The sequence below is a fragment of the Cavia porcellus genome, unplaced genomic scaffold (genome assembly GCF_034190915.1).
Source record: "Cavia porcellus strain 051 isolate PalLab524CR breed Dunkin Hartley unplaced genomic scaffold, mCavPor4.1 scaffold_5, whole genome shotgun sequence".
In the NCBI taxonomy this organism is placed as follows: domain Eukaryota; kingdom Metazoa; phylum Chordata; class Mammalia; order Rodentia; family Caviidae; genus Cavia; species Cavia porcellus.
This window is the reverse complement of record NW_026947488.1, coordinates 76739226-76763932: the sequence shown is the minus strand read 5'-3', so window position 1 is coordinate 76763932 and position 24707 is coordinate 76739226. Positions and strand designations below refer to the sequence as shown.

The 24707-nt window shown below is 37.4% G+C and overlaps 2 protein-coding genes across 12 annotated transcripts in view; one reads left to right on the top strand and one right to left on the bottom strand.

The window, feature by feature from the left end:
- The window catches only part of Med12l (mediator complex subunit 12L), a 276541-nt gene that overhangs the window by 100264 nt on the left and 151570 nt on the right, over positions 1–24707 (bottom strand). The gene's annotated exons all lie outside the window — the stretch shown is intronic.
- On the top strand, positions 3718–24582 carry Gpr87 (G protein-coupled receptor 87). Of its 3 annotated transcripts, XM_063249189.1 has the most exons (4): positions 3718–3959; positions 19034–19165; positions 23462–23853; positions 24384–24582. In XM_063249189.1, exons 2-4 carry the CDS (start codon positions 19132–19134, stop codon positions 24420–24422), a joined length of 465 nt encoding a protein of 154 aa, XP_063105259.1. In that variant the 5' UTR covers positions 3718–3959; positions 19034–19131; the 3' UTR covers positions 24423–24582. The 3 variants fall into 3 exon arrangements, with proteins under 3 accessions (XP_063105259.1, XP_013015155.2, XP_013015154.2); XM_013159700.2 differs by having other exon boundaries at positions 3724–3959; positions 23462–24582; XM_013159701.2 differs by lacking the exon at positions 19034–19165 and having other exon boundaries at positions 3722–3959; positions 23462–24582.

Here is a 24707-nt window from a genome sequence, read left to right as displayed (position 1 = left end):
ATTTATAGATAGAGAAGAATCCAGTCAAAAAGTTCTTTTGACTTCTACATGGACTTAAAGTCCTTAAAAATAATGTCAGCAGAAACACAATTATTCCTATCTCCAAAAAGAAAAAACTATTTTAAGCACCATGCCAGCAGAAACACACACACATAGAGGATAGGTGTCCTATGTTCAAAATAAATTTGAAATTTGTAATGACTAAGCAATATTACAAAAAGTTACTCTGCATTTGAGAGGACTTTACAATGAATCATCAAAGTAATTATTGCTAAAAATCCTCCTAGAGCCTTTATGAAATGTGAGACTTCCTATAAAAATCAGCAGAAAAAAAAATCAGGCAGTTTCATCTTTCAATGATGTGAACAATAACAAAGTTATGGGCTGGTGGCTGGCTGCTCTTTTTGTCAAAGCACTACACTTTTTCATGACTAAACGTGTACTGCTTCCCTTTTTTGAATGTTAGGTACGATCCGCTTTAACAAGTTCTAACTTGACAGTGGCATAAAATACCTGTAGACTAACGCATAAAGCTTACCTCTTATTAACTTTTTAGTTACAAAACTTCATTTGTATCACCACCCAAAGAAGTACCAAATTACTGCCCTCCCAACACCACACACACACACAGTTTACCTATTAAGGAGGGGGAAGGCCCACTGTATCCCAAGCCCATCCCTAGACAAGGCACAGACCTCTATCATCCCAGTTACCAACACAAAGTAAAGTGCACTTCAGAATACGTGAAGGTCCCTCCTCACAAGGATGAGGGCCTATCATAATCATTTATACAGGCTATTTGCTTCACAGGGTTTTTTTTTTAATAGATTACATACTGTCATCTTAGAAATATTTGTTCAAGTTACAAAATTAAAGCATATAATGTGGACATTCAAACAGTGAGACTGCAAAAGTTCTGTTCAATGATCCAACAAAAACTTAGTAATATGGTCATCTATCTTACACACCTACACACACTTGCAGTTGTATCTTTTAGAGCACTTTCTTTTCCTCTCTTTTTTACAATAACAATAACTCATTTTGGGTTGTATTACTCCCACAGTTCTTATTACTTTTTTTTTGGAAGAGAATAAAACCAAATATGACAAAACAAAGGATGGACCTAGTACATGATGTAAAACAGAATACAAGGTAATCAACAATGATTACCATAATGCCTACTGCTACCTTAAAAGGAATTGCCTAAATCATCAGGTATAATAAAATTGAACAAAACAGTACAGAACAAAACCAATAAAACCTAAACATTTGAGACATTACAGGACTTCAAAAGAAGCTAATAGTCAAACCAGAATGGGCATCATAGTGAATCTTATTGCCTTCAAAGTAGTTGCCTATACCCTCAAACTTGATACTATCAAACAAAACAGTAAAATCAGTCAAAACAAGATGGTGGGAGCAATACAGGGCTTCAAATCAAGTTAACAGGAAATCAAAAAAGTTACTATAATATATACTGCTAATTTTTTCCCTTAATTAAAAAAATTATAAAAATAAATATTTTTTTAAAAAGGGGGGAAGATTGAGATAAAAGAGGACATAACAACATAACAATACAGATCAGAACAGAACAATTTAAGCAACATAGTGTTTCACCACAAGATAACCCAACTTAATATTAGTTACCATAGTGTCTCTTTCCTTGAAATATTTGAGTTTAACTTCGTGTACTATAGCATCAAACATATCAAGACACCGTGAAAACATTCAAGAGGATGAAAGTATTACAGGATATTTAGAACCAGCAAACAAAATGAACAATGGTTTCTACACTATCTCTTTGCCTATAAAAAAATTTTGTTTATACTATCACATATAATAAAATCCAATAAGATACAACATGATAAAACCAATGGAGACAGAAGAACAACAGCTTGATGGGACTTCAAAACAAGATGATATTAAATCAGCACTAGCTATTATGATGTCTTGTTTTCTTCAAAATAGCTGTTCATATCATCACAGACAATAAAACCATTTCAATTTTTAAAGATATGGTAAACCATGACCTGTAATCCTAAATTACCAAAACATTTCCTTTCAAATGCAAAATAAAAAGTATATAAAAACCATCAACAACTTTCTAAAAAGGCATTTTCCTTAAAGTAAAAATGTCAATACTAAACTCATTGACCCTAATAAAACAAAGTCAACCCAGGTATTTAATGTATTAAAATTCAAGATATATAACAGAACTCCCTTTATTCTTATAACAAATATCTGCCTCTATAAGCTCCCATTGTGACTTTATACACATCAACTAAAATTTAGGGTAATGATCCTAAGAATTTGCAGAGAAGGTCTTTGTTCAGCCTACTTTAAAAGCGGTTACTAGGGGTGATTCCCCTTTAAACTGATGCTCTTAAGACTTAGCCATTGTTTCAGAATTGATTTTGAATTATGAACAGTGCATGATTTACTATTAATGGATAATAATTTGTGAAATAGCAATAAGCACAAGTCTCCCAAAACAAGGCCTCCATAACATAACTCTCCTGTTCAAATGCATGGAACTGGCTTCGAATTTGAAAAGGAAAACTCCATGGAGAAGAAATAAAAACAGCATTATGAAATGCAAACCTAAATAAAGAGCTGTTTGTAAATATGGAAAACTTTTGTTAAGATTAAGCCATTATTAAATTGGCTCATTTTTATTCAGAGAGCTTTCTTAGGACTAGCTACTCATTCATAACAAGCTCATTCCACCCTACATGGAATGGAAAATTGTACTGGTCTATTTTGGTTTGTCTAGAAAAGGACTATAGAAGAAAGATAATTTTGATACCCAAATACTGATAATTTAACGTATTTGGTTTTCTGTACAAACACAGAAGGAAATCTAAGTAGTATGAATATATTATCTCCTTAAGGCCTAAGTAAACATTGCATAATGCCTATTACAGACTTAACTAAAAATATTTCCATTTGCCACCATGATTTTTATTTCTCTTTACTTTTCACAGTAATCACACTAATAGGTTTTGAGTCAGTAAAAAAATTTTATTGATTTGTTTAAATACTGCATTCAAGAGAACACCAGCATCTTTGGAAAGTTTTATCTGAAAGCTCTAAAGTGAATTACAAATAAAAAATGACCAGGTTATATAAATGTTTGGGATTTTTTTCTTAAAGAACAAGTTGTATTGTTGAAAAATAGCATAAAGAACTCAGTGACCCCACATTAGGATTTTAACTTTAAAATATTGGGACATGTATATTTGTGTATGTGTGAAACTGGTCTACAGATGTCATCAGAATCTTGAATACACTACAGCTTTCCCACAGCTATCAACTAACACTGTCTGAATATTTTAACTTTTCTCTTTACACATGTCCAGTATTTTTAAAAAATTTTCTCTCTTGAAATACACTTGTATTCCTTTCAATCCAGAATGTATCCAGCAGGAAGACTTTAAATGCATTTCTAATTTGCTACTGAAAACCCCAAAATGAAAGACACAAAAAAGGTAGACTTAAAGACTGGGTCTGAAGATAGGATTAGGAAGGAGGATCCACCCCCAGACTTCACTCTACTCTTTACTGAATTCTGGCACTGAGTTCCAGCCCTCTGTGTGCCCTTCAGGTGAATCACCACCACTGGCTGATTCCTGCAGGTTCAGGAAATGCTCTTCCCTGTCTACAAAACTCACCTACTCTAAATGTGAGTCATTTACATTATCTAGGGAGCAAGTTGCACCACTTGGTGCTGGGCGGGCCAGTCTGAAAGTGCTGCTCGGAGGAGGACCTTCAGAAGGGTAGGGGAACGTGGATCTTCACTGGCAGGAGAGAGAAAATGATCATCTTTTGTTCTTCCCCAGAAAATTCACTACCTAGACAACGTTAGTGTCAAGGCTTATTCTCAACTGGAGATGCAAGGTCTGTCTCAACTTGAAGACGTTCGTGTCAGGTGAATGGACAGTCAGCCACCGCAATGAAAGGTAAATAAAAATTTTTATTTTCTTGAAAGTCATGGTTGATGGGATACTACTATGACTAAGACTGTATTATACTTTTCCTTAAACATGAGACTTGAAGAAAAGGTAGAAATTACAATGCTGACAATAATATACACAAATCCTCTAAGGGAGGCACCACTTTTTGCAAAGGGGCCACCACTGCTTCATGGTTTCACAGTTTCCAACTCGGGCAGCTAGAACATGTGAGCTGGGTACTGTGCCTTCAAACCTGGAAAAGTTTCTGTACTCACTTCTATCTATCAGACTTTTTTTTTTTTTTTTTTGCTTTATCCGATGAGTAAAATCCAATGCCTCTGATAATTGTTCACTAAGACACAAAACTATATATTTCATAACCTTTTATTCATATTTTTTTAAAAAGAGACCAAAAAGAAAGATGATTTTTTCAGTCCTGATTGCCTCATTTTGATCAAAAAAAATCTCACTCTTTTCACTGTACTACAAAGAACAGGGTAATCCTCATTCTGATGCCTTACGAAATCAAGTTAAAACATGTCAGGAAAGACACTGAGAAAACTACCCAGCAACTGACAAACAGGTTAGCAACAGCTTAGGCCTGTTCCACATTTGAACTGTCAGGAAAATTCTCACTCCAGGGAAGAAAACAAAAAGCATGCATGTAGAGCTCACCATTTCTAAATTATAGTAAAAGACTTTCAAAGTTATATGAGCCTAAGGTAGATTAATTTATTAGGTTAAGATAACTATGATAGAATTTAATATCATATTCTCAAGTTGAATCTGTTTTCTTATTAGGTATATTAACATCTTTAGTAATACTTTTTTTCCTAATTCAAGTTCAAGATTCCACTTGCAATATGAACAGAAACCAATCTTGTTCTAAATTTCTATATAGTCAGGGGTCAGAGAAAGCCAGTTATCCTGTTGATGGCTTTAATTCATTATTTCTGCCCATTTAAGACTATCTCTGTAGAGGCTGGGGATTTAGCTCAGCGGCATAAGCACCTGCCTTGCAAACAGGCGGTCGTGAGTTTGATCCCTGGTACCGATAAAAAGGAAAAAGACAAAAAAAAAGACTATCTCTGTAAAGTGACAGATGGAGACATAACCTCTTAGTCCTTCAGCAATATCCCATCCACAGACAACTGTCTCTAACATCAATTTTTGCAGGGATACATGGGCAAGGAGGAGAGTGGAACAATATAAGCTCTGAATTCTATGTTTTAAAAATATCTAGGAAAAAAAGGTATTTAGAAAACTGTAACTATTTCATGCAGATGCAAGGGAACAATGTTTTCACCTGAGAAGGTATATGAAGAGGGCTGAGTTGGAGATGTGGGAGAAAGAAGAAAGATCAAATCAGAATGAAATTGTACTCATCTGTCTGCCTACTTGTCTTCCTTTCTTGAAGTTTTAGTATTTCATGTCCTTTAAAGCAAACGTGTTTCATGCTAGCACTATACTCTGTGAAAATGCTACAGAAATTTAAAGCAGAATGATCTGAAAGGTCATTTATTTGTTCTTTGCACGCTCTAAACTGAGAAACATTGGGAAAACATGTGAAAATCCCTCAAAGTCCAATAAAAGGTGGAGTGAGGAAGGGAGAACAGAAGTCAGATCAAATATGGGTGAAGTCACCCCTGGGACTCTCAGAGCAGAAGTCCTGTGCATAGGGATAAGACAGTAGCTTTGATTTACCGGTGTAAAACCCAAGACTCAACAAAATGACCTGTGTTTGGAGACTATTCCAGAAGCCATTAGTGTGACTGAAATAAGCCCGACTTCCTCAAAGGTCACCTTTCTCCTTAGGGGATTAGGTTATCAAAGTACCACAGTCCTCTAGAGATGATTCAAGAGATGCACCAAGGTTCGGGAGTTGATTATTAAAGAATCCCAAGATCAAATCAAACACTGAGGAATGCCTAAAAGGAGTGTGGGAGAGCCAAAACAAACTGCTCCCTAGTTTTAGCCCTAGCCAGCTCCATGGTACTGATCAAATTTCAACTTCTCTGAATCTCAAATTCTATCTTTGCAAGATGAAAATTAATGTTTGCTTCCCCTGGGCTAGAAAACTTTAGATTAATACAAATGCAGAGACCAGCTGCAATTCTTAGACATATAACCCACTAAGCAAGAGGTAAGCACATAGGTGAATATAACCCTGCTATTAAAAACTAGATGAGTGAAGCATGCAGAACATCAGTGTAAACAAAGACAGAGATGGGAACCTTCTGTTTTAACCCAAGGTAAAGCCTGGTTCCTATCTGACTTCCTAATGATTTCCAAATATTCTACTTCCTTATATGGCAAATACAAGCATAATAGATCATGCACTCTCCATAGGGTACCTAATTAGCACATTTAGTTTCATTAACGTTCTTACTGGTCAAAGCTGAGAAAATTTACACTAAAATACACTTTTTAAAGAAGTTATCTCCAAATCAGTTCTATTCAATGTAAGACATCACATTCAGTCATATCAGTAATTCTGTTATTTCTCTTACACAGTAATTCTTAATACTTTCTATCATTTGGAAAGCAACTAACTCCTTGATCAGCCCCTTACATCCTTCCCCTCATCCCTCTCTCCTACTCTTTCCCACTCTCTTACTCTCTCCCACTCTTTCTCCCTCCCTCCTTCTCTAGGTCTCTGTGTGTGGTGCTGGACACTGAACACAGGTCTTACATATATTAAGCAAAAACTCTACTACTAAGTGATGTCCCCAGTCCTACTTTTTCTAATGTCTTAGGATCTCTATGGCACAAACTATGTTTCTATATTAATATGAAAAGAGTAATAATTAGCATGCATTGATAATTTAATGTGTGGCAAGACTATTGTGTATTTGGCCAGATGTTTTTAAGAAAAAAAGCTCAAGAAGAATGCACTATTATAGCTATTTTACAGCTGAGCAAACTGAAGCCTAAGTACTTACTATATCAGTAAGAAGCACGACTCTGCCGTGAACCACATCTTCCTGCAACCAACACTGCTCTTACTCACTACTGTTTAAATTCTAAGTGAACTCACTATTTGCTGTTGCTACATTTTTGTAGGAAGCTTAATAGCAAAAATTCATCTAGATGTATTGTACATTTACCATACCTGACTAGAGTAGATAATTGAGTATCTTAGGTATGTCATGCCCTGCAATCAAGGGAGGGTTACTTTGACTCCTAATTTTCCCAAAGGAGACATCAGATTATTATAATCAGCACTGAATACTCAGTCATTTGGGGCAGTGGCAGAACAAGAGCTGTGAATACCACACATGAGACCAACAGGCTGCCTCTTCAAGCTATGTTAACAGGGACACTGTGGCACCACAGCTACATACAGCTCATGTATTTTGGAAGAATCTCTCTAAATCTCACCCTCTGCACTTAAAAAAAAATGGAAGTAACAGTTCTTAGCACATGTTAAGCACCATCTCAATGCTGAGTTTTTACTATGTACCAAGCTGAAACCAAAAGCTTGCACTTATGGCAATGCTTCAATCAACCTTACAAGGACTGTTTTACAGAAAAAGGAAAATTGAGGCACAGAGGGTTTAAGTGACTTACGTTAACAGCAGGTCTGCAGTATAAACCCAATGACCTTTTCACAAATTTTAAATATATGCCAATAATGTAGATTAGTCCTAAGCATGTAAGATACCGGCCAGCATTGCTGAACCCTTAATATTGCTGTTTCTGTTGTACCTCAGGAAATAGAAACATAGACTTTTAGGGTACCAGGATAGCATTTGCTTGTAGCCTGCACAGGCTCTCACAGAATCCTTGGGCTGTCTGCACCTATTACACAGCACAGATCTGTGGCTCCCAGGCTGAAAGCCCACAGGAGAGAGCCAATATGTGGAAGACACCTGGTACCTCAAAAGGCAGGCAGAGAGGGTCTCCTGTATTCCTGGGGTAGATGACTTACCTGTCCCAACTGCTTTCTTCTCAGACCTGTCTCACACCAAAGGTTACAATGAAAACCAAAACTAAATCATTTCAGATAAACTAGCTAAGAGATCAATTGGAAAAATTGCAAAATTGATTCCTGAATATATTTAATTAAGAAGATATCATGACTGGATTGGCTCACTACTCAGGGCTTATGGAACATAACATCTTTAAATAATCACAGTTACAATTATATTTTTGCTCGCTTTAACCAAACATTTTAAAAGACTTGAATGATAAAAAGTTTAAGCAAGATAACTTCCATGGGCATAAGTAAAAACTGTCTGCATACTGCTCACTTTGTGGCTTTAAACCTGCAAGGTTATTTTCTTTTTTTTTTTTTTTTTTTTTTTTTTTTTATCAGTACTGGGGATCGAACTCACAACCACCTGCTTGCAAGGCAGGTGATTATGCTGCTGAGCTAAATCCCCAGCCCCTAGTTATTTTCAAATGTTTCATTAAAACAATCAGAAAATAAATGTAGCTGTGAGTATTTTCAGTTTCATTTATAATCTTTGAGTCCGACAGGTGTAAAGAGGGACAGTTTTGCACAGGTAGGTGGGGCATCCAGCCCCAAAGAGTGTGACAAAATGAATGACTAAAACAACACTGAGTGCCATCTAACAAACACTTGGCTGCTACCTTTGGTATCAGCATATTGATTGGTAAGACTATATGAATGTACCAGTATGTGCCATTACAATCACTTTGAATAAATAAAACTGTAGCATCTATTAAAGGTCAATATTTCTCTTAAATCTAAAATATTTGCTCTAATTTATCATAAGCAATAAAAACTATACAAAATTAAAAAAAAAAAAACTATCCATTGTGCACCACCAGCAAAACATAACCAGTGTTAGCTCTACTTTTCTTCCTAGGTCTGCTCTTAAAATAGATAGATAAATAGATAGATAGATAGATAGATAAGGCAACCCACTCGGAACCCCTTCTGTCTCTCGGACAGCTTTCTCTGTCTCAATAAATATATTCTCCTCTTAACAAAAATAGATAGATAGATAAATAGATAGATAGATAGATAGATAGATAGATAGATAGATATTTTTCATCCTGGAACCCAAAGATAACAAGTGTCCGATATGCACTCCACCTTCAGTTTATATGCAGTTTATAGCCTGACTAAAATTACACATCAGACAAGTACTGAAAATTGGCCATTGCAGAACCAGTTTTTACTGCTTGAAGTTGCTGGCACCATGTGCCATGGGACACTAATCCTTGCTTTGGTGGCTTCCCTATCCTGTCCCAATTTGGAAGACACTCCCAGCAATGTAACTGTCTCACACGCAGGGTAGCAAAGCCAAATATCTCTACCTTCAAAGATTTTTCCCCATTCCAGCTCCAGCAAGAGACGGTACATTTCCCATGCTGCCTCCTCTTCATGGTGTTTCTCCCTCCACTCCCCCTCCCCCCTCCTCTTTCACAATTACAACCAAATTAACTTCATGTCAACCAATCACTCCCTCCAATGTGTATGACCATGCACATACATACACCCCTATTGAGGTCTTTTACAATGATACTTAATAGAAAGGAAGGCAAAGAAATTTTAAATAAGAAAACAATGAGACTCAGGAAAAAGAGCAGAAGAAAATTGAAGTCATGAGAGAGGCTAGTCCACCATATTTATTTATTACTATTTATTTAATAATGGTGGGCCTGCTGGCAGCCTTGTAACAGGACAACAGAGGTCTTAATGATTCACTGTTGATAATTTATGGTAGGCCTAGCAAAACATTATTCTAATCAAGTACACCAGAAAGAACTTTCTCCAATAAATCTTCACACAAAAAACTAAGTACAGAGAACCCAAAGATTGGCACAGTGAGAAAAGCCGAATGCCTGTAGCTACTAACTCAAAGCTTAATTCCAGTAAAGCCATTCTTCAGGGGACATTAGAAGACAACATAATGGGATCCGCAGATGTGGCTCATTTTTAAGTATTTTTGCAAGAACCTTTCTGCCTCTTCTCCCAAGTATGCTTGATTCTAACCACAAAAATAGGTCTAACTACGTTAGACCTATTAAGTTGAACCATTTGATGATAATATTTTAACTATAAAAACATTTTCCTATGGTTCAATCTGATATATCAGCACAAAAGAAGAAGAAACTTTAGAACTTTTGAAAAGGATATGCATTTCAAATCAATCACACTGCCATTGAAATTCTAAAATCCTATATACTGTCCACAGTCTCCTTTAAAAAACTATAAATTTCATGTACAAAAGAAAATATCATCAAATTAGAGTGAGTTAAATAAAATGTAGGTTTAGGAGCAAATAATAGGTACTAAGTTTTTGGGTCCCACAAGAATTGGCTAAAACTCAGAGAAAAGAACTGGGGCACCCCACCATGAACTTAGCATAAGTCATGACTCACAGACAAGTTCTATTTGGTCTATGTCATATGTTAAAAAAAAAGTAAGGCAATTTGAAGTTTATGCAATTTTATATAAAAAGCCACTCTTCTGGATAAATTGGTGTGGTAGAAGTGGACCCACAAATGTGCATTACTACAACCAGAACTTTAAAGGAACTACTTCTTTAGACAGCACCCCAACTCCACATTACGACAGCCACAAGCCCTCCTGACTATGTACCCTAACACTTCAGCTGTTAGGTGACTTTTCTTAGCATTCTGACATTACTGCTTGTTCCTACTTATACCTGGTTCATTTTCCTCACTGATATTACCAGGAGTTACTGTCAGCATCTGAATTTGGGAGCCCCTCTTTTTAGTCCTTTCATTGTACAGTACACTGTTCAGAAAAATCAGAGAGTTCAATATATGATCACCCTTCCTCATGGTCTTCAGCCATGCCGTACACAACGTCAGCTGACAATGTCTTCTTTTCTCTCATCCCTTCCTGATTTGTGCTCTTCTGCTTTGGAAACAGAAGAGGACATTCACAGGAGTTAGGGGTGGGTAGTGGCCTACCACGATGATGCTACAAGGTCACGGAGGATGCCATGTTCCATGAGAACCTAACATCAAGTCAAATTGCTTTTAGTGTGCTGATGCCGCCTATAGGTAGCCTGTTAGATTTTGGAGAGTGAAGAATGCAGGGATACTAGGACAGTCAGGAGACCTACAAAAATTCAATGCAACAGGTGGAGGTAAAGGTACCAAATGGTAAGATGGGGACTGAAGAGCGCTTACACAGTGTATGAGGAAACAAGGAAGGCTTTGAGGAAAGGAAGTGGCAGAAGGAGCTTGCCTAACAGACAGGAAGAGCAAAGACTTGCAGGACAAACAGCAAGGTGGCAGGAAAGGACTGGTGGGAGTGAGGCACTTCCATGCAGGCAGGTGGACAGGGTTGGGTCAGCAGGGTCTTGGCACCGGCACAGAAGCTTGGCTTCTATACAAGAAGCCTGTGAGGGCATCAAAAGAGGAGAACATCAAGTAAGGAAGCAGGACCTATGCAGAAAATACATGTGAGAAATATACCATAAACATGGACATTACTACTCCTCCTAGTCAAAGAATTACTATCTTTATATAACAATATAGAAATATTTTGATGCAAATACTACTACTCATTAAAGTACGTTTGTTTTAAAAAGTCAGAGGCTTATCATATACTTAAGTCAGAACTACTTAGGTGGAAAAAGTACATACTTCATGAAATGAATTATATATAACGTCATTACACGTATGTAAGAAAGCTTTCTACAGACATTGCTACATATATGGGATGTGGGAGAGTACTTGTTTTCAATGAGAGGAGAAAAATGCTAAAGAATGAGAGAATGGTGTTGACGAAAACTGAAATATCTAAAGTTCAAGGCCTCAGTTGAGAATTCCGTATCTATCAATGAAGACAAAGGATAATACGGAATGAACTTACATATACACATATGTATCTCACAAAAAACTTATCCCAGTAACTTAATCGACATTAAGCTTGATTAAGCTGTGATGGGAAGAATTAGGAAAGCTAATCTTGGAACCATTCTACTGAGGGACCTGAACAGTATCACCAGAAAACTATACTGATGGCCTTATTAAAATGGCAAAAATGACAACCAACCACTCCCACTACCCAATATAATCATAACTCTTAAGAAAATGCTCATTTCACAAGGTAGCCCTTCCACAACAAATGAGTGTTTACATAAAGCTTATGAAAAGTATTCTTCTCTAATCATGTCATCAATGTTAGATAAACAACTAAGATTACCACGGATCTTGAATTCTCAGGATTTTTCTAAAGGACTAGTAACATAAACCACATCCACACAAAACCTCTATTCTGGCTACTTACTGAACAATGCAGTCCCTAACTCTCTGGTCAGCTTCCTGTAGGTCAGTAATCCAAAATTCACCTATGTATAAAATTATATTTTGATTAAACAGAAAATTAAAATGCAAACCTCAACTAAAAACTATAAAATTTAACCAAATGAATAATGAGGCCTTTATTATTGACCAGAAAAAACACTGCCAGGAACTACTACAGCCTTTAGGGTATAAAGTTAGCAACACGTTATCTCACCACATTCACACAGCATCTTTGGGGACCAGGCTAGGTATTTATTATTCTCCTTATTTCACAGATACATTCAAAGTCTATGAGGTAAAATGATATGGCAGAGTCGCAGGGTCAAACACCCAGTCAAAAGCTTGACCCCACCTATAGACTCCAGATCTAGAATACTTTCTATCCCTGAGGCTCCTTCTGGCTTTCCACCAAACAAGGAAAGCAGCAGCACATAGGCAGCCTGCTCAAGTTCGCAGAAACTGTAGCTCATTTCCTGACTTGCCTCTCGCTGTCTGTAAGATGTCAGGTAAGTCCTTGAGTCTTGCTGAGGTTCCTTACCTGTTCAAAGGCAACCATCAGGTGTGAGATTAAAGTTCTAAAGAACAATCGCATACAGACCTGCTCTTCAAAGAGTTTACAATCCAGTTAGTACCCACCACACCCTCCAGTACACATACACACAGCACATACATCACCAGAATTGTCTCTGTGTGTCTGTCTATCACTCTCTCTCTCTTAACCAAAATATGTTCTACGATGCCAAAAGATGCCTCAGTGCTGGAAAATATGAAATTCAAAGACCATATATGTATGGCTGTATACCTATGAAAAGATGACTTCAGTAGCACCTGAAAAACCTGAATGAAGGGCTGCTGTGCTCTACATTCCAAACCCTTTGGGAGGCCTACTCCACACACTAATGAAACGTTCTATGAATACTGTGACCTAATTCCATTACAAAAAGAGGCAACTCATAACCAATGAAGTAACTTTCCTCCTTCCCCATACCTCAGTAGAGCTATTACCTTAGCTATGTTGGAACACACAGATACACACCCACATCCCACCATACACACACACAATCAATCTCTCTCTCTCTCTCTCTCTCTCTCTCTCAAGAAGAAAGATTCTTAGACTATAAGTGATTCCACAATGCAAAAGGTTTTATCTCTCAGGAGACACTCTATCCAATTGCTTTTGTGAGTTTAACATCTTTATCACTGGAAGCTAAGGATGATGTATCAACATTCCAAATGACCTTAATGCAGTTTGTAGCGAAGTGAGAAAATTTACCCCTCATATCTAAAACTCTTACAACTGCAGTAGTAAACTTCCACAGAGGAAACCAGAAAGCTGTCATTTGAGGCTCAGCACTGCCAAATGTGAAACACAAAGTCCAAAACATTAATCATGAGCAACTGCACTTTGGGAACAAGTATTTAACTGACACTTATCTTTGTAAATCTTTACAGAAAAGCAATGTAATGAGGCTGGGGAAGCCGAGGGAGAATTACAGCACTGTTGTAGCCTGGCAGTACACACCTGGAAGCTCCTGATAGTGGGGAAATTCCCATGGCTTGTACATGTAACTCCCTTACCCAGGCTGAGATCCAACTCAGCAGACTACAACAGCAGGCCAGGGCCATGCGGACCATATGATGGAGTGGCCCAGGCAGCAGGTCCTTGATCTTGGGTGTTATGGTTCCTTTGGTCTTCTCAATATCCTGCTTGAGAGACAGCAAAGTTTTTGTCCTCCAACACAAGACCTTATTCCACTAGTTATAAATTATTTTTTCCTTAAGATCTAGAACCTCACACACAAAATAAAGCTCAATTATAACAATATAATGTCTTACCTCTGAAATTTAATACAACCTCTTGCAAAAAGCTTTTTTAGGGTTATTAAGAGGTAGCAGGAGGATAATTTTTAAAGCATGCTGATGGTCACAAACAACAAAATTCAGGAGTTTATGATGTTGGTACAAAGGACAACAAAGAAACATTTAAAATCAAAGAATTTTGATGCTCCATATAGGGTAAAGGCAGCCACATGAGATTAAGAAGTAGTTAAGGTTACATGACCACATCAAGTGACTGTAGGATCCAGCAGACATGTTCCTACTTTAGGGAAAGCCATAAGCTCCACCAGGTAGGGGAAGCTCACTCATACTGCAGGAGTATTCACACTCAGTGTTGGCAGATATTTCAAGATAGGACTCAAATATGGGTTCTTGTGTGAAATTTCCTGATGTTTTCAACGCTGTTCAGACCAACTAATTTCAACCCCTAATTTGGAAGATTAGCAGTTCTGCATAAGCTTGGCAGAGAAAACAAACAACTGCCTCTGGCCAAAACTACCTTCTCCAACGTACTGACCATCAAAATAAATCCCCAGAATCATTCATTTTTACTCAATAGCAGTAGAATAAAAAGAACGGATACTTCTTTTGATCAAATTAAATGCATTTCAGCTCTGCCCATTACTTGCTGTGTGAACCAAGGCAAATTAATTAAATTGTCTAAACTTCAAACTTTCCTACTTGGGGATTGGAAAAAAAAAAAAAAAGATTAAGTCACAGGATTGCCTTGGGGATTGCTTGAGAAATCATGCACTAAACTGAGAGCCTGAAAGAAGACATCAATCACATGAGAATCCTTTCCCACCACTCTCATTTTACAAATACTAGCTATAAGTTAACAACAAAAAAAACACAGTAAAATAGCCAAAAGATGTTATCAATGGGAGGCAAAACAACAAAAAACCAAAACTCAACCAGAAGTTCTGCAAGAAGAGATACCATCTAACCTCAGGAATGGCTGTGAAAACCGGGCCTACCACAGACAGCACATTCTTGAGCAGTTTCATCAGCTCTGGGCTAGGGGAGCTGCAGGCAGCAGGACAGGATTCCTGCCTGTGAATGGGGCCCTGGCACCTAGCCCTTTACTACCACTGAAGCCAATCCTCCTTGCAACACCCTGTGAGTGCTGGGACATGTAGAGCATGCAGAGCCACACTACAGCAGTCAACAACTTCAGGAAGAGGTGCGGCACAGACTAGGAAAAGCAACCAGGCAGATGAGGCCAAACAACTTAAAGGAAGGGAACAAAAGCAAGAGCCAAAGCATAGCACGCGTACCTGCAGAGAAGGTACCTGAGTTCACAAACACACAAGAGTCTCAGCATAAACAAGGTAACAAGGACTCTTTCACCCTGCATCCCACCCATCAAGCACTAAATAAATGTGACTGTGCACCTAAAACATGAACAGGAACTAGGATTCAAACCCTATGCTGTGCAACTGTACAGGCTGCTTTGAAAATGTTTCCTTGTTTTAAATCTCCCATAGTGGATACACTATCGTACTCAATTTATATATGAAGAGATGGAAACGTGATAGAGCTGAGATGGAACCCAGATGATCAAAGAACCAAATCTTTGCTTTTTATGTGACACTGAACGTGGCCAGAGGTCGGGGATTTTTTTAATCTAAGCTGAGAAAATATAATTTTAAAGGCCAAGCATTAAATGACATGTTTAACAAAATCTTCCACCAGTCCTTATCTGTCTCCACTTCCCACCCGCTCTTTCTCCTTCTCATAACAGGCATTTTTATGAAAGAGCTGTCTGAGATTGCTGCCTCCACTTCCACTTCCTTACCTCACAGCATTACTCAACCAACTCTTGTCAACAGGCTTCTGCCCCCAAGCTCCACCACACACACACAGCACTGGCAAAGAACAGCAACGGCCTCTCTGTTACTGAGCCCTCCAGTAATACTTGGCTTTCCTATGTCACTTGACTTCCCCATAGGACAAAACTAGTCACCATTCCTCATTTCTTCAGGACTCCTGAGTTTACAGAACATGACGCTCTTCTGCTAACTTCCCAGCTCTTGGCCACGCCTTCAGGCATTCCCCTTTCACTAGAGCTATGTCATCTGTCCTCTGGGATTGTCACTCCACTGTGTAGTTTTATCCTGGGCAATCTCATCTATTCCCACAGCTTCTTCTATCACTTATTTTATGCAGGTCTTATATTTGAAGAACTTCATTAAAAAGTAATTTTAAAAAGTAATTTTTAAAAAGAAGAAATCCTTGTAGGTCACCAAAACAGAACAAAACATATGCCAATAAACAAATCCCATGTCAAATAATAAATCTGGTTCCAGAAAATCCAAATATTATATTTAACCAAATTAAAATACCAAATCTTCCATATAATTTCAGTAAGAATTAAGGAATCTGGGAATATAGAATACAGAAGCTCTAAAAATACAAATTACCTGCTAGATCTCATGTTTCAATTTCAAAAGAAGGAACTCACAAATAAATCATATTGATCATTAAGCAGTGTCCACTGAATTCTAGAGAACTTCCCCGAAATGCGCTCTGCATTAAGCTATTGGAAGTACAGAATAAATACTACTTTTATGAATTTTTTCCTTTGTATTAAAAACACATCCATTATAATACAGTGAAATACTAGATAGGTTTTATACCTCTTCAATTCTGTGTATTTTTATCCTTTTTAACTTTCAGGTTTAATTTATATAACTTTCATTCATTTTTAATTGAACAACTCAATGATTTTAAGTCACTTTTAAAATGTGTGCAATCACACTCATAATCCACTTTTCACCATTCCTTTAAGATTCCTCATTACCTTTTGTGGTTAACCTCCCCTCCTGCCTCCAGTCCCAGCAAACAATAATCTAATTTCTGCCTCTATAGATTTGCCTTTTCTGGCCATTTCATCTAAATGGAATACAGTCCTTTTTTTGTCTGCTTTCTTCCCCTTGGAAAAGTTTTTGAGAATCAGTCACCTGACAGCTGTACGTCATTTCTTCTTATTGCTGAGTAGTATTCCACTGTACGACAAGACCACATTTAGTTCAGCCATTCATCAAGCAGAACTAAGATTCATATTTTGCCTTTAACTGCCATAAATAACGGTACTATAAACATTGGGAAACAAGTCTTTGCATGGGCACAGGATTTCATTTCTCTTTGCAGGTAGATACCTAAGTATATAGTCACTTGCTTGATGATAAATTTATGTTTAACTTTTTCAAGAAACTGTCAAATTGGTTCCAGAATAGCAGTGTCTATTTATTTATTTATTTATTTATTTAATTTTTATGGTATTGGGGATTGAACTCAGGATCTTGCATTTGCTAGTCAGGTGCCTGTGCTGCTAAGGTAAATCTCCAGCCCAGAAGTGTCTTTTTAAATTGTTTCCAGTGAGGCTGGGAGGTCCTTACTTCTCTACATCTTTGGTGATACTTGCTATTATCTGTATTTTTTACTTATATCCATTTAGCAGATGTAAAATAGCAAGGACTCTAAAGACCCCTAACACTACCTATGCTCTAGTAACAAGATAAAATACTTCTGAATGCCTATTATTTACCATATACTATGTCAATTTAAGAAAGGCATGGCGAGGGCAGTTAAATCCTCAAGAGAGCCCATTTGGTGTGGATAAGAGAGGCTATCTAAACACATCATCACCATTTTTTTTCTATCTAGTATAGCCTCCAGTACTTTAACTGCATGCATATTTAATAAAAGAGGACACAATAACAGAAAAGAACAAAAGTGCCTTTCCATTTACTAGAAAACCTTGCTGACTCCAAAATTAGACAAGAGCCACAAGTTTGCTTTGCACGTAAAGAGATTCGGTTACTTGAGGTCTCTTTGTTGCAGTGTTGTAAAGAAGTGGCAAGACTGAGTGGACATGGAAGTACCACAGGGTTTCATTTCATAAGAAACAGTGTGACTTCCCTTCTGGTAAACTCTGTCATAGCACATTTTACTTCAGCTTTACAAAACAGTTCCCATTGTTTCTTCTGTATGTGGACCACGCCTGGAAGAAGCCTGAAAACAGGAGAATGGACCTGCATGTGGAAAGAGGGATCAAGCAAATGTGCTACAACGCATACATCTTATCTCAGCCAGTCTTTACAAAAACATGGTCAAGTATCTGAAGGTCAGAAAAGTTATTCAGCCAAAGTTATATATATACCAGACACTCAAATCCAGTTAAATACTTCTGGGTCAAACTTTGAGATTCAATGAAATGTGGTTTTTACAAAGTACAGGAGCTTAAAAATAAGTCTTCAAATGATATTAAATTCTTAATGGGAATCCAGGTGAGAAGCCAATGAAGTCATGTGAATTTGAGTCCTGATAGATATTTTATAGGGCTATCAATCTAACTCCAGAAAGGTCATCTGACTTGACTGAAGTCATACAACTAGTTGGAATAGAAGGCAAACCAGAACTACAGAGATCACGAGGACAGGCTGTTGAATGTGTCTGAGTTTAGGAAGCACTCGATGTTAATCTTCAAAAAAGGCAATAATCGCCAATTGTAGACAAGACACATCATACACGCATTTAGTTATATGTGTTCAGATAAAAAACATAAGCTAAACAAACAAAAAATGAGATAAACTGAAAATAGAAAGATCAACAAGTGAATATTTTTGAGCACGATCTTGAAGCCAGGTTCCATGATGTGGTTTATGGGTTATTTCACATAATTCTCATTATAATCCATAGTAATATTATCATCATTCCTATTTCAGCAAAAAGGACACTGAGTCATGGAGATGTTGATTAACCTCCCCAGGGTCACACAGTGGTATCTAGACAGACAGCAAGTACAGAAATAGTCCATACTGCAAGGCATCTTGGAACAAATTACAAATATAGACAACACTCCTATGGTACAGGTATTCAGAGCCGGAGTACATGTTCTCTGCTAATTAACTGATGGCACATGCAAAACTCTTCTCAACTGTTGAGATTTTTTCTCCTTTTCTCTTTTTTCTCTCTAGAAATCAAACCAGGACTTGCCCCTGCTGAACCCATGCCTCAGTCATCCCCAAGTGTTTCCTGACATGCATTTTTGCTTACAGTGCATCGTAACTAAAGAATGGGGCTCAACTTGACACTTGCAAAGTTACCAAGTAAGCTATAGGAAAAGAAACAAAGAAAACTTTATTCTATCAATGACTTATTTACAAAGCCTGACATTCTTTCGGTTTTAATGGTCACAAAAAAAAGTTTCAAAGATCAGCATTTATCCTTGTTTTTTATTAGGTACAACGTAGCAAATACAAAGCCAGGCATGGTGGCACACATCTATAATCCCAGAACTCAGGAGGCTGAGGCAGGAGAATCACAGCAAGTTCAAGGCCAATCTGAACTGCATAGTGAGCTACCTCAAAACCTAACAAAAACAAGCAAATATGAAGGATGGAAACTCGGGTTTTTGAACTATGCTCCATCTAGCCATCATCTCACCTCTAAAATGACTAGTATTAAATTAATACCACTGGAGATTTTCAAACTCCAAGTAAAATGCATATTATTCTGAAGAGTCAATAGTGTAAGACAAGGTTCACTGAGAACAAAGGAGACAAAAGACAACATCTACCTGCTCTACTGGGTAACTATTGAGCAAATGATTGTACGATGGCCGCTGGGCCATGGCAGTGACACCCTGTAATTTATATCACTTTATTATTTCATTCCCACCTGGCAGGTAGAGCAGTAATGTAAGTTGATACTTTCACATTCTGTGCCAAGGAAAGACATGTCTAAATGAGAAATCATGGACATCAGTTTCAGCGATGGCAAAAATGCCAAGCCTCTCCACTACTTCTATCACTCACAGTGTGACTATACCAAGACAAACTGTAATATGGCCATTATGTTTTAGAGTAAATAGACCCTACCAAGTATTAGGAACTGTAATAAAATCACTTGCAATCCAGTAAAGTATCTATTTTCCATTCCATTTTATAAATATATTAAGTGATTAAACATGCATAATATCCCTTCTCTTTTAAAAAGATAGTATGTGGCTGAAACATTATTATTATATAGAGACTTTCTGTAATGAAGGAAATTCTCCCTCTCGGCATTGGACAACATAGTCGCTACATACAATTAGTTAGAAATTTGAATATGGCTACTCAGGGAGAGAAACTGAACTTTTTTGTGCTTAATTATAATGTAAAATTCAACAGAATATCACATGAGCTAATGCAACATCTGGTTATGAATCGTATACGTTCTTTCTAAAGACACATGCACTCACACAGGAGCATATACACTTTTCCTTTGCAAAAACGGCCACAGTCCTCTAACTCCCACCCACAAGTGATATTATCTTCATGTATGGCAAAAAATAACAAGTGCTCAGATGAGGAAAGCCATTAAGATTTCAATGACTACTGTTCCTGAGTGGGAACACTGAATGGAGAAAGGATTCTGAGAACACTCAAATGTTCTGAAAACTTTGGGCCCATTTGGGGCCATACTGGAGAAGAAATGCTGGGAGTAACTGGCTAAAAAAGAACATGACATAGGCCTAATTCTAAAAATAAATCAATCATATAAAACTCACTACATTAAGTCTTGAGCCATTCAGCGCAACACATGGATGATTCATCAGCTCCTTAGGAACTTTTTTCTCTCTACTACCATATTAATTCACAAAACAACTCATAATAGGCTTTAGCTGCTAATTTGTTTAAGCTATATTGTAAATGAAGTAATATTCATGCCTAAGCTTATCCCATTTAAAGTAAGAAGTTCTGTACTCCCAAATGTTAATCCCAGACATAAACTAAGGTAGCAAGTACTGTGCGATAACACAATCACTGGACTGTCCTAAAGCCACAAAATAGTTCCTAACCACTGTGGGATAAAGCCACTCATACTGGCATATTTTATTTACAAGACATAATATGTATACAGGCTTCTTTTGAGATCCTGACTTAAGGTTGTATTTTAATAATAATCATAATTGCTAGGTAAATTATCACTTAATAAGAGTGCTGGTGCTTATAATTAAACATTGAAGTATTATAATAACATACTATACAGACACACAATATTTAAGGAATACTGAAATGGGGGGATGGGTTCTTCCATCCCATAAGAATATGCAAATAGAACCAAGAGTTGCAATACATCATGCCTAGTGCCCTGCAGTTGGTGAGCTAGTCTACTTGTATTTACAAGGGCTTTTGAATATCAACTGCACAAGTACCATCATTGTTCTGAGACACAACTCTCATTTTCAGGAGCATATGGAGCTTCTACTTTTCAAGCTGTGTTTCTCAGAAGAAACTTATCATACTGATTAAAACTTACCTGCTCTCTACTTCCCAGGAAGCCTGTTCTAAATAAAATGCAAGTGACTGCTAATAGTTTAACTTGATAAATTAATCCAAGCAGATACCAAAACTCATAAAGCCACACTTCTTAGGAAGCTTTTAATGGTTTTGATACTGATTTCAATCTCTGGAACAAAAATCCAAGACTACCACACCTGATAAATCAAACAGGCTTAAGTAATATCATTCAAGACAAAATTTAAAAGTGGAGACAGAAATAAATATGGCAGTTCAATCAGGAGTCTTAAACTTGTAAAGCTGAGTAATACTGTAGGCCTTGTAACAGGCTTGCCCAGGTACAAATTACTAGTCTATGTAAGGGTATTTAGGCCAGAAAGACCAGTTTTTAAAAATGCAGCAAGGAATAAAAGGAAAAGAATTAGAAAGAGGACAAGGCTACTCAGGAAGAACCTGGACTTACATGTCACCTACCAATTTAAGAACCTGTTTTTGAATTATCATCATCAAAAGTGCCTGTCTTGTTCTACTTCTTCAAAGAAGAGTATAAAAAGTATAGTAAGCTGCTTGTCATGAACAGAAGGGTAAATTATTAGTGAGAAGTAAAAATGCCCCTCCTTCAAACTTTATTTCTAAAAGGTGACCTGTAAACTAAAACTAAGTTCAGGTCCATCCTCCACCTCCACCAAAAGCATGTGACAAAAAAAAAAAATCAATGGTTAAGAGATTCATGAGAGGAAAGCTAGGAAGCTTCAACAGCTTTCCATCTACCTGTAGAAAAGGGAGGCAGGGAGAAAGGGAGGTAAGGAAAGGGAGGGAAGAAGGGGAGAAGGAGAGACAGAAAAAGAGAATACAAATGAATTAAGGTTGGATAGGAAGAGTTACAATGCACCGCAATTTGAAGAGAATTTCAACCAGACTGTTAGGTAGTCTTCCAAGAGGAACTCCTCTTCTGACAGGAACAGGCTTGTCTGGGCTTCCCTGCCATGCACAATAATGAGCTGGGAGTGGTCCTGGGGAAATGAGGCACCAGCAAAATGTGGAGGTAGACATGAGCACACTGCAGTCGAGTGGCCTATCCACTGCACTCCCTGCAGGTTCCACAAAAGATCTGAGAGGTCCCTTCACAACTGCCACATCAACCAAATGCTCCCAAAGTATTCCACTGACCATGAGACAGAGCAGTATGGCAGTTATCATTAATCACAAGAACCAAAAGTTCCAAAAATGCAAATGACTTTTAAAAATTCATAATAAACACAAGAGGCATGAGCTAGACTTATGAATAAGAAAAACACAGCAAGTCTGCAATTAATTTAACAAGTTACTTTCCTTTGTAATAAAGTTCACCATTAAGAGTGAAAAACAAAATCAGCATTTTTCACTGGACTCATACAAGATACTCAACTACACAAATTATATTTCACTGAAAAATGCACTAGATGATATATAATAGTTTCACATAATTATAATCCACAAAACAGGTTATCTGCAGTAATTTTACACCAACCTACAACTTAAATTCTACTAAAGTCAAAATGTACCTAAAAGAACTGCCAAGTCAGATCAACATTTACTTTAGACTTTGTCTTATTTTAGAAGACAGCAGATCTCCTTCTCCCCCTTCCCCTGCCCCTATCCCCCCACATATTTTATTTGTATGCTTAGCTAAAGTTCCTAAAGAAGCCTAAGGGAAGACATAGACAAAAATTCAAAATAACCACTAACTTTATTCCTCCCCGCTCCTGTTTGCACACCATAAAACTGAGGAAGAGGGAATATACCAAAGACTATAGTGAAATAACTACTATATCCTTTTTTATTTTCTTATTACAAGAAATCCGTTTTCTGCCTCAGGTTGTTGGTTCTACAAGGATACCAAATAGTGAATTAAAAATCAGAAAAAATTTTTGACATATTTATTTTCCAAAGACTGTTACAGAGAATCAGAAATGTGACTTTTTACTCGAGGGGCCTTGTGTGGGGAGAGGGGAGGCCACTTTCACTTGTTGAGAAAATCTTCAAACTCATTCGAAATAACAACAGTTCAGCTGGAAGCCTGGTGGGCTGTGGGCCATGCAAACCCAGCACTGAAGTACTGTCTCTCCACTTCTGCAGATAATGAGCTGCCCAGCCCAGCAAGTCCAACTCCAAACAACACAACAGATGGACCTGGAAAAAACATCACCCTTCACAATGAGTTTGACACTATCATCTTGCCTGTGCTTTACCTCATTCTATTTGTAGCAAGCATCTTGCTGAATGGCCTAGCAGTGTGGATCTTCTTCCATATTAGGAATAAAACCAGCTTCATATTTTATCTCAAAAACATAGTGGTGGCCGACCTTCTAATGACGCTGACATTTCCATTTCGAATAGTCCACGACGCAGGATTTGGACCATGGTTCTTCAAGTCAATCCTCTGCAGATACACTTCCGTCTTATTTTATGCAAACATGTATACTTCCATTGTGTTTCTTGGGCTGATAAGCATCGATCGCTATCTGAAGGTAGTAAAGCCATTTGGGGACTCTCGCATGTATAGCATAACCTTTACAAAGGTTTTATCGGTTTGTGTTTGGGTGATCATGGCTGTTCTGTCCCTGCCAAACATCATCCTAACGAATGGCCAACCAACTAAGGAAAATATTCATGACTGCATGAAACTTAAAAGTCCTTTGGGAGTTACATGGCATAAGGCAGTCAACTACGTGAACAGCTGCTTATTCGTGGTTGTATTGGTGATTCTGATTGGGTGTTACATAGCCATATCCAGATACATCCATAAGTCCAGCCGGCAATTCATAAGTCAGTCAAGTCGAAAACGAAAACATAACCAGAGCATTAGGGTGGTTGTGGCTGTGTTTTTTACCTGTTTTTTACCATATCACTTGTGCAGAATTCCTTTTACTTTTAGTTACTTGGACAGGCTACTAGATGAATCTGCACACAAAATCCTCTATTACTGCAAAGAAATGACACTTTTTTTGTCTGCATGCAATGTGTGTCTGGATCCAATAATTTACTTTTTCATGTGTAGGTCATTTTCAAGAAGATTATTCAAGAAATCAAATATTAGGACCAGGAGTGAAAGCATCAGATCACTGCAAAGTGTCAGAAGATCAGAAGTCCGCATATACTATGACTATACTGATGTGTAGGGATTAGAAACCATGGGACTGTCCCTTGTTTTTGGAATTAATATGTACAAAGTGTAAATAAATGCTATTTTAGAAAAATGATTAGCAAACTATTCTTCCCTATAAGCCTTACTCATCCTTTAATAAGGATATTATTAATGTAAAAATATAAATGCAAAATGAGTAACACAAGTCAAACAGCCTAAGAGTAGATAGGCTGGAGG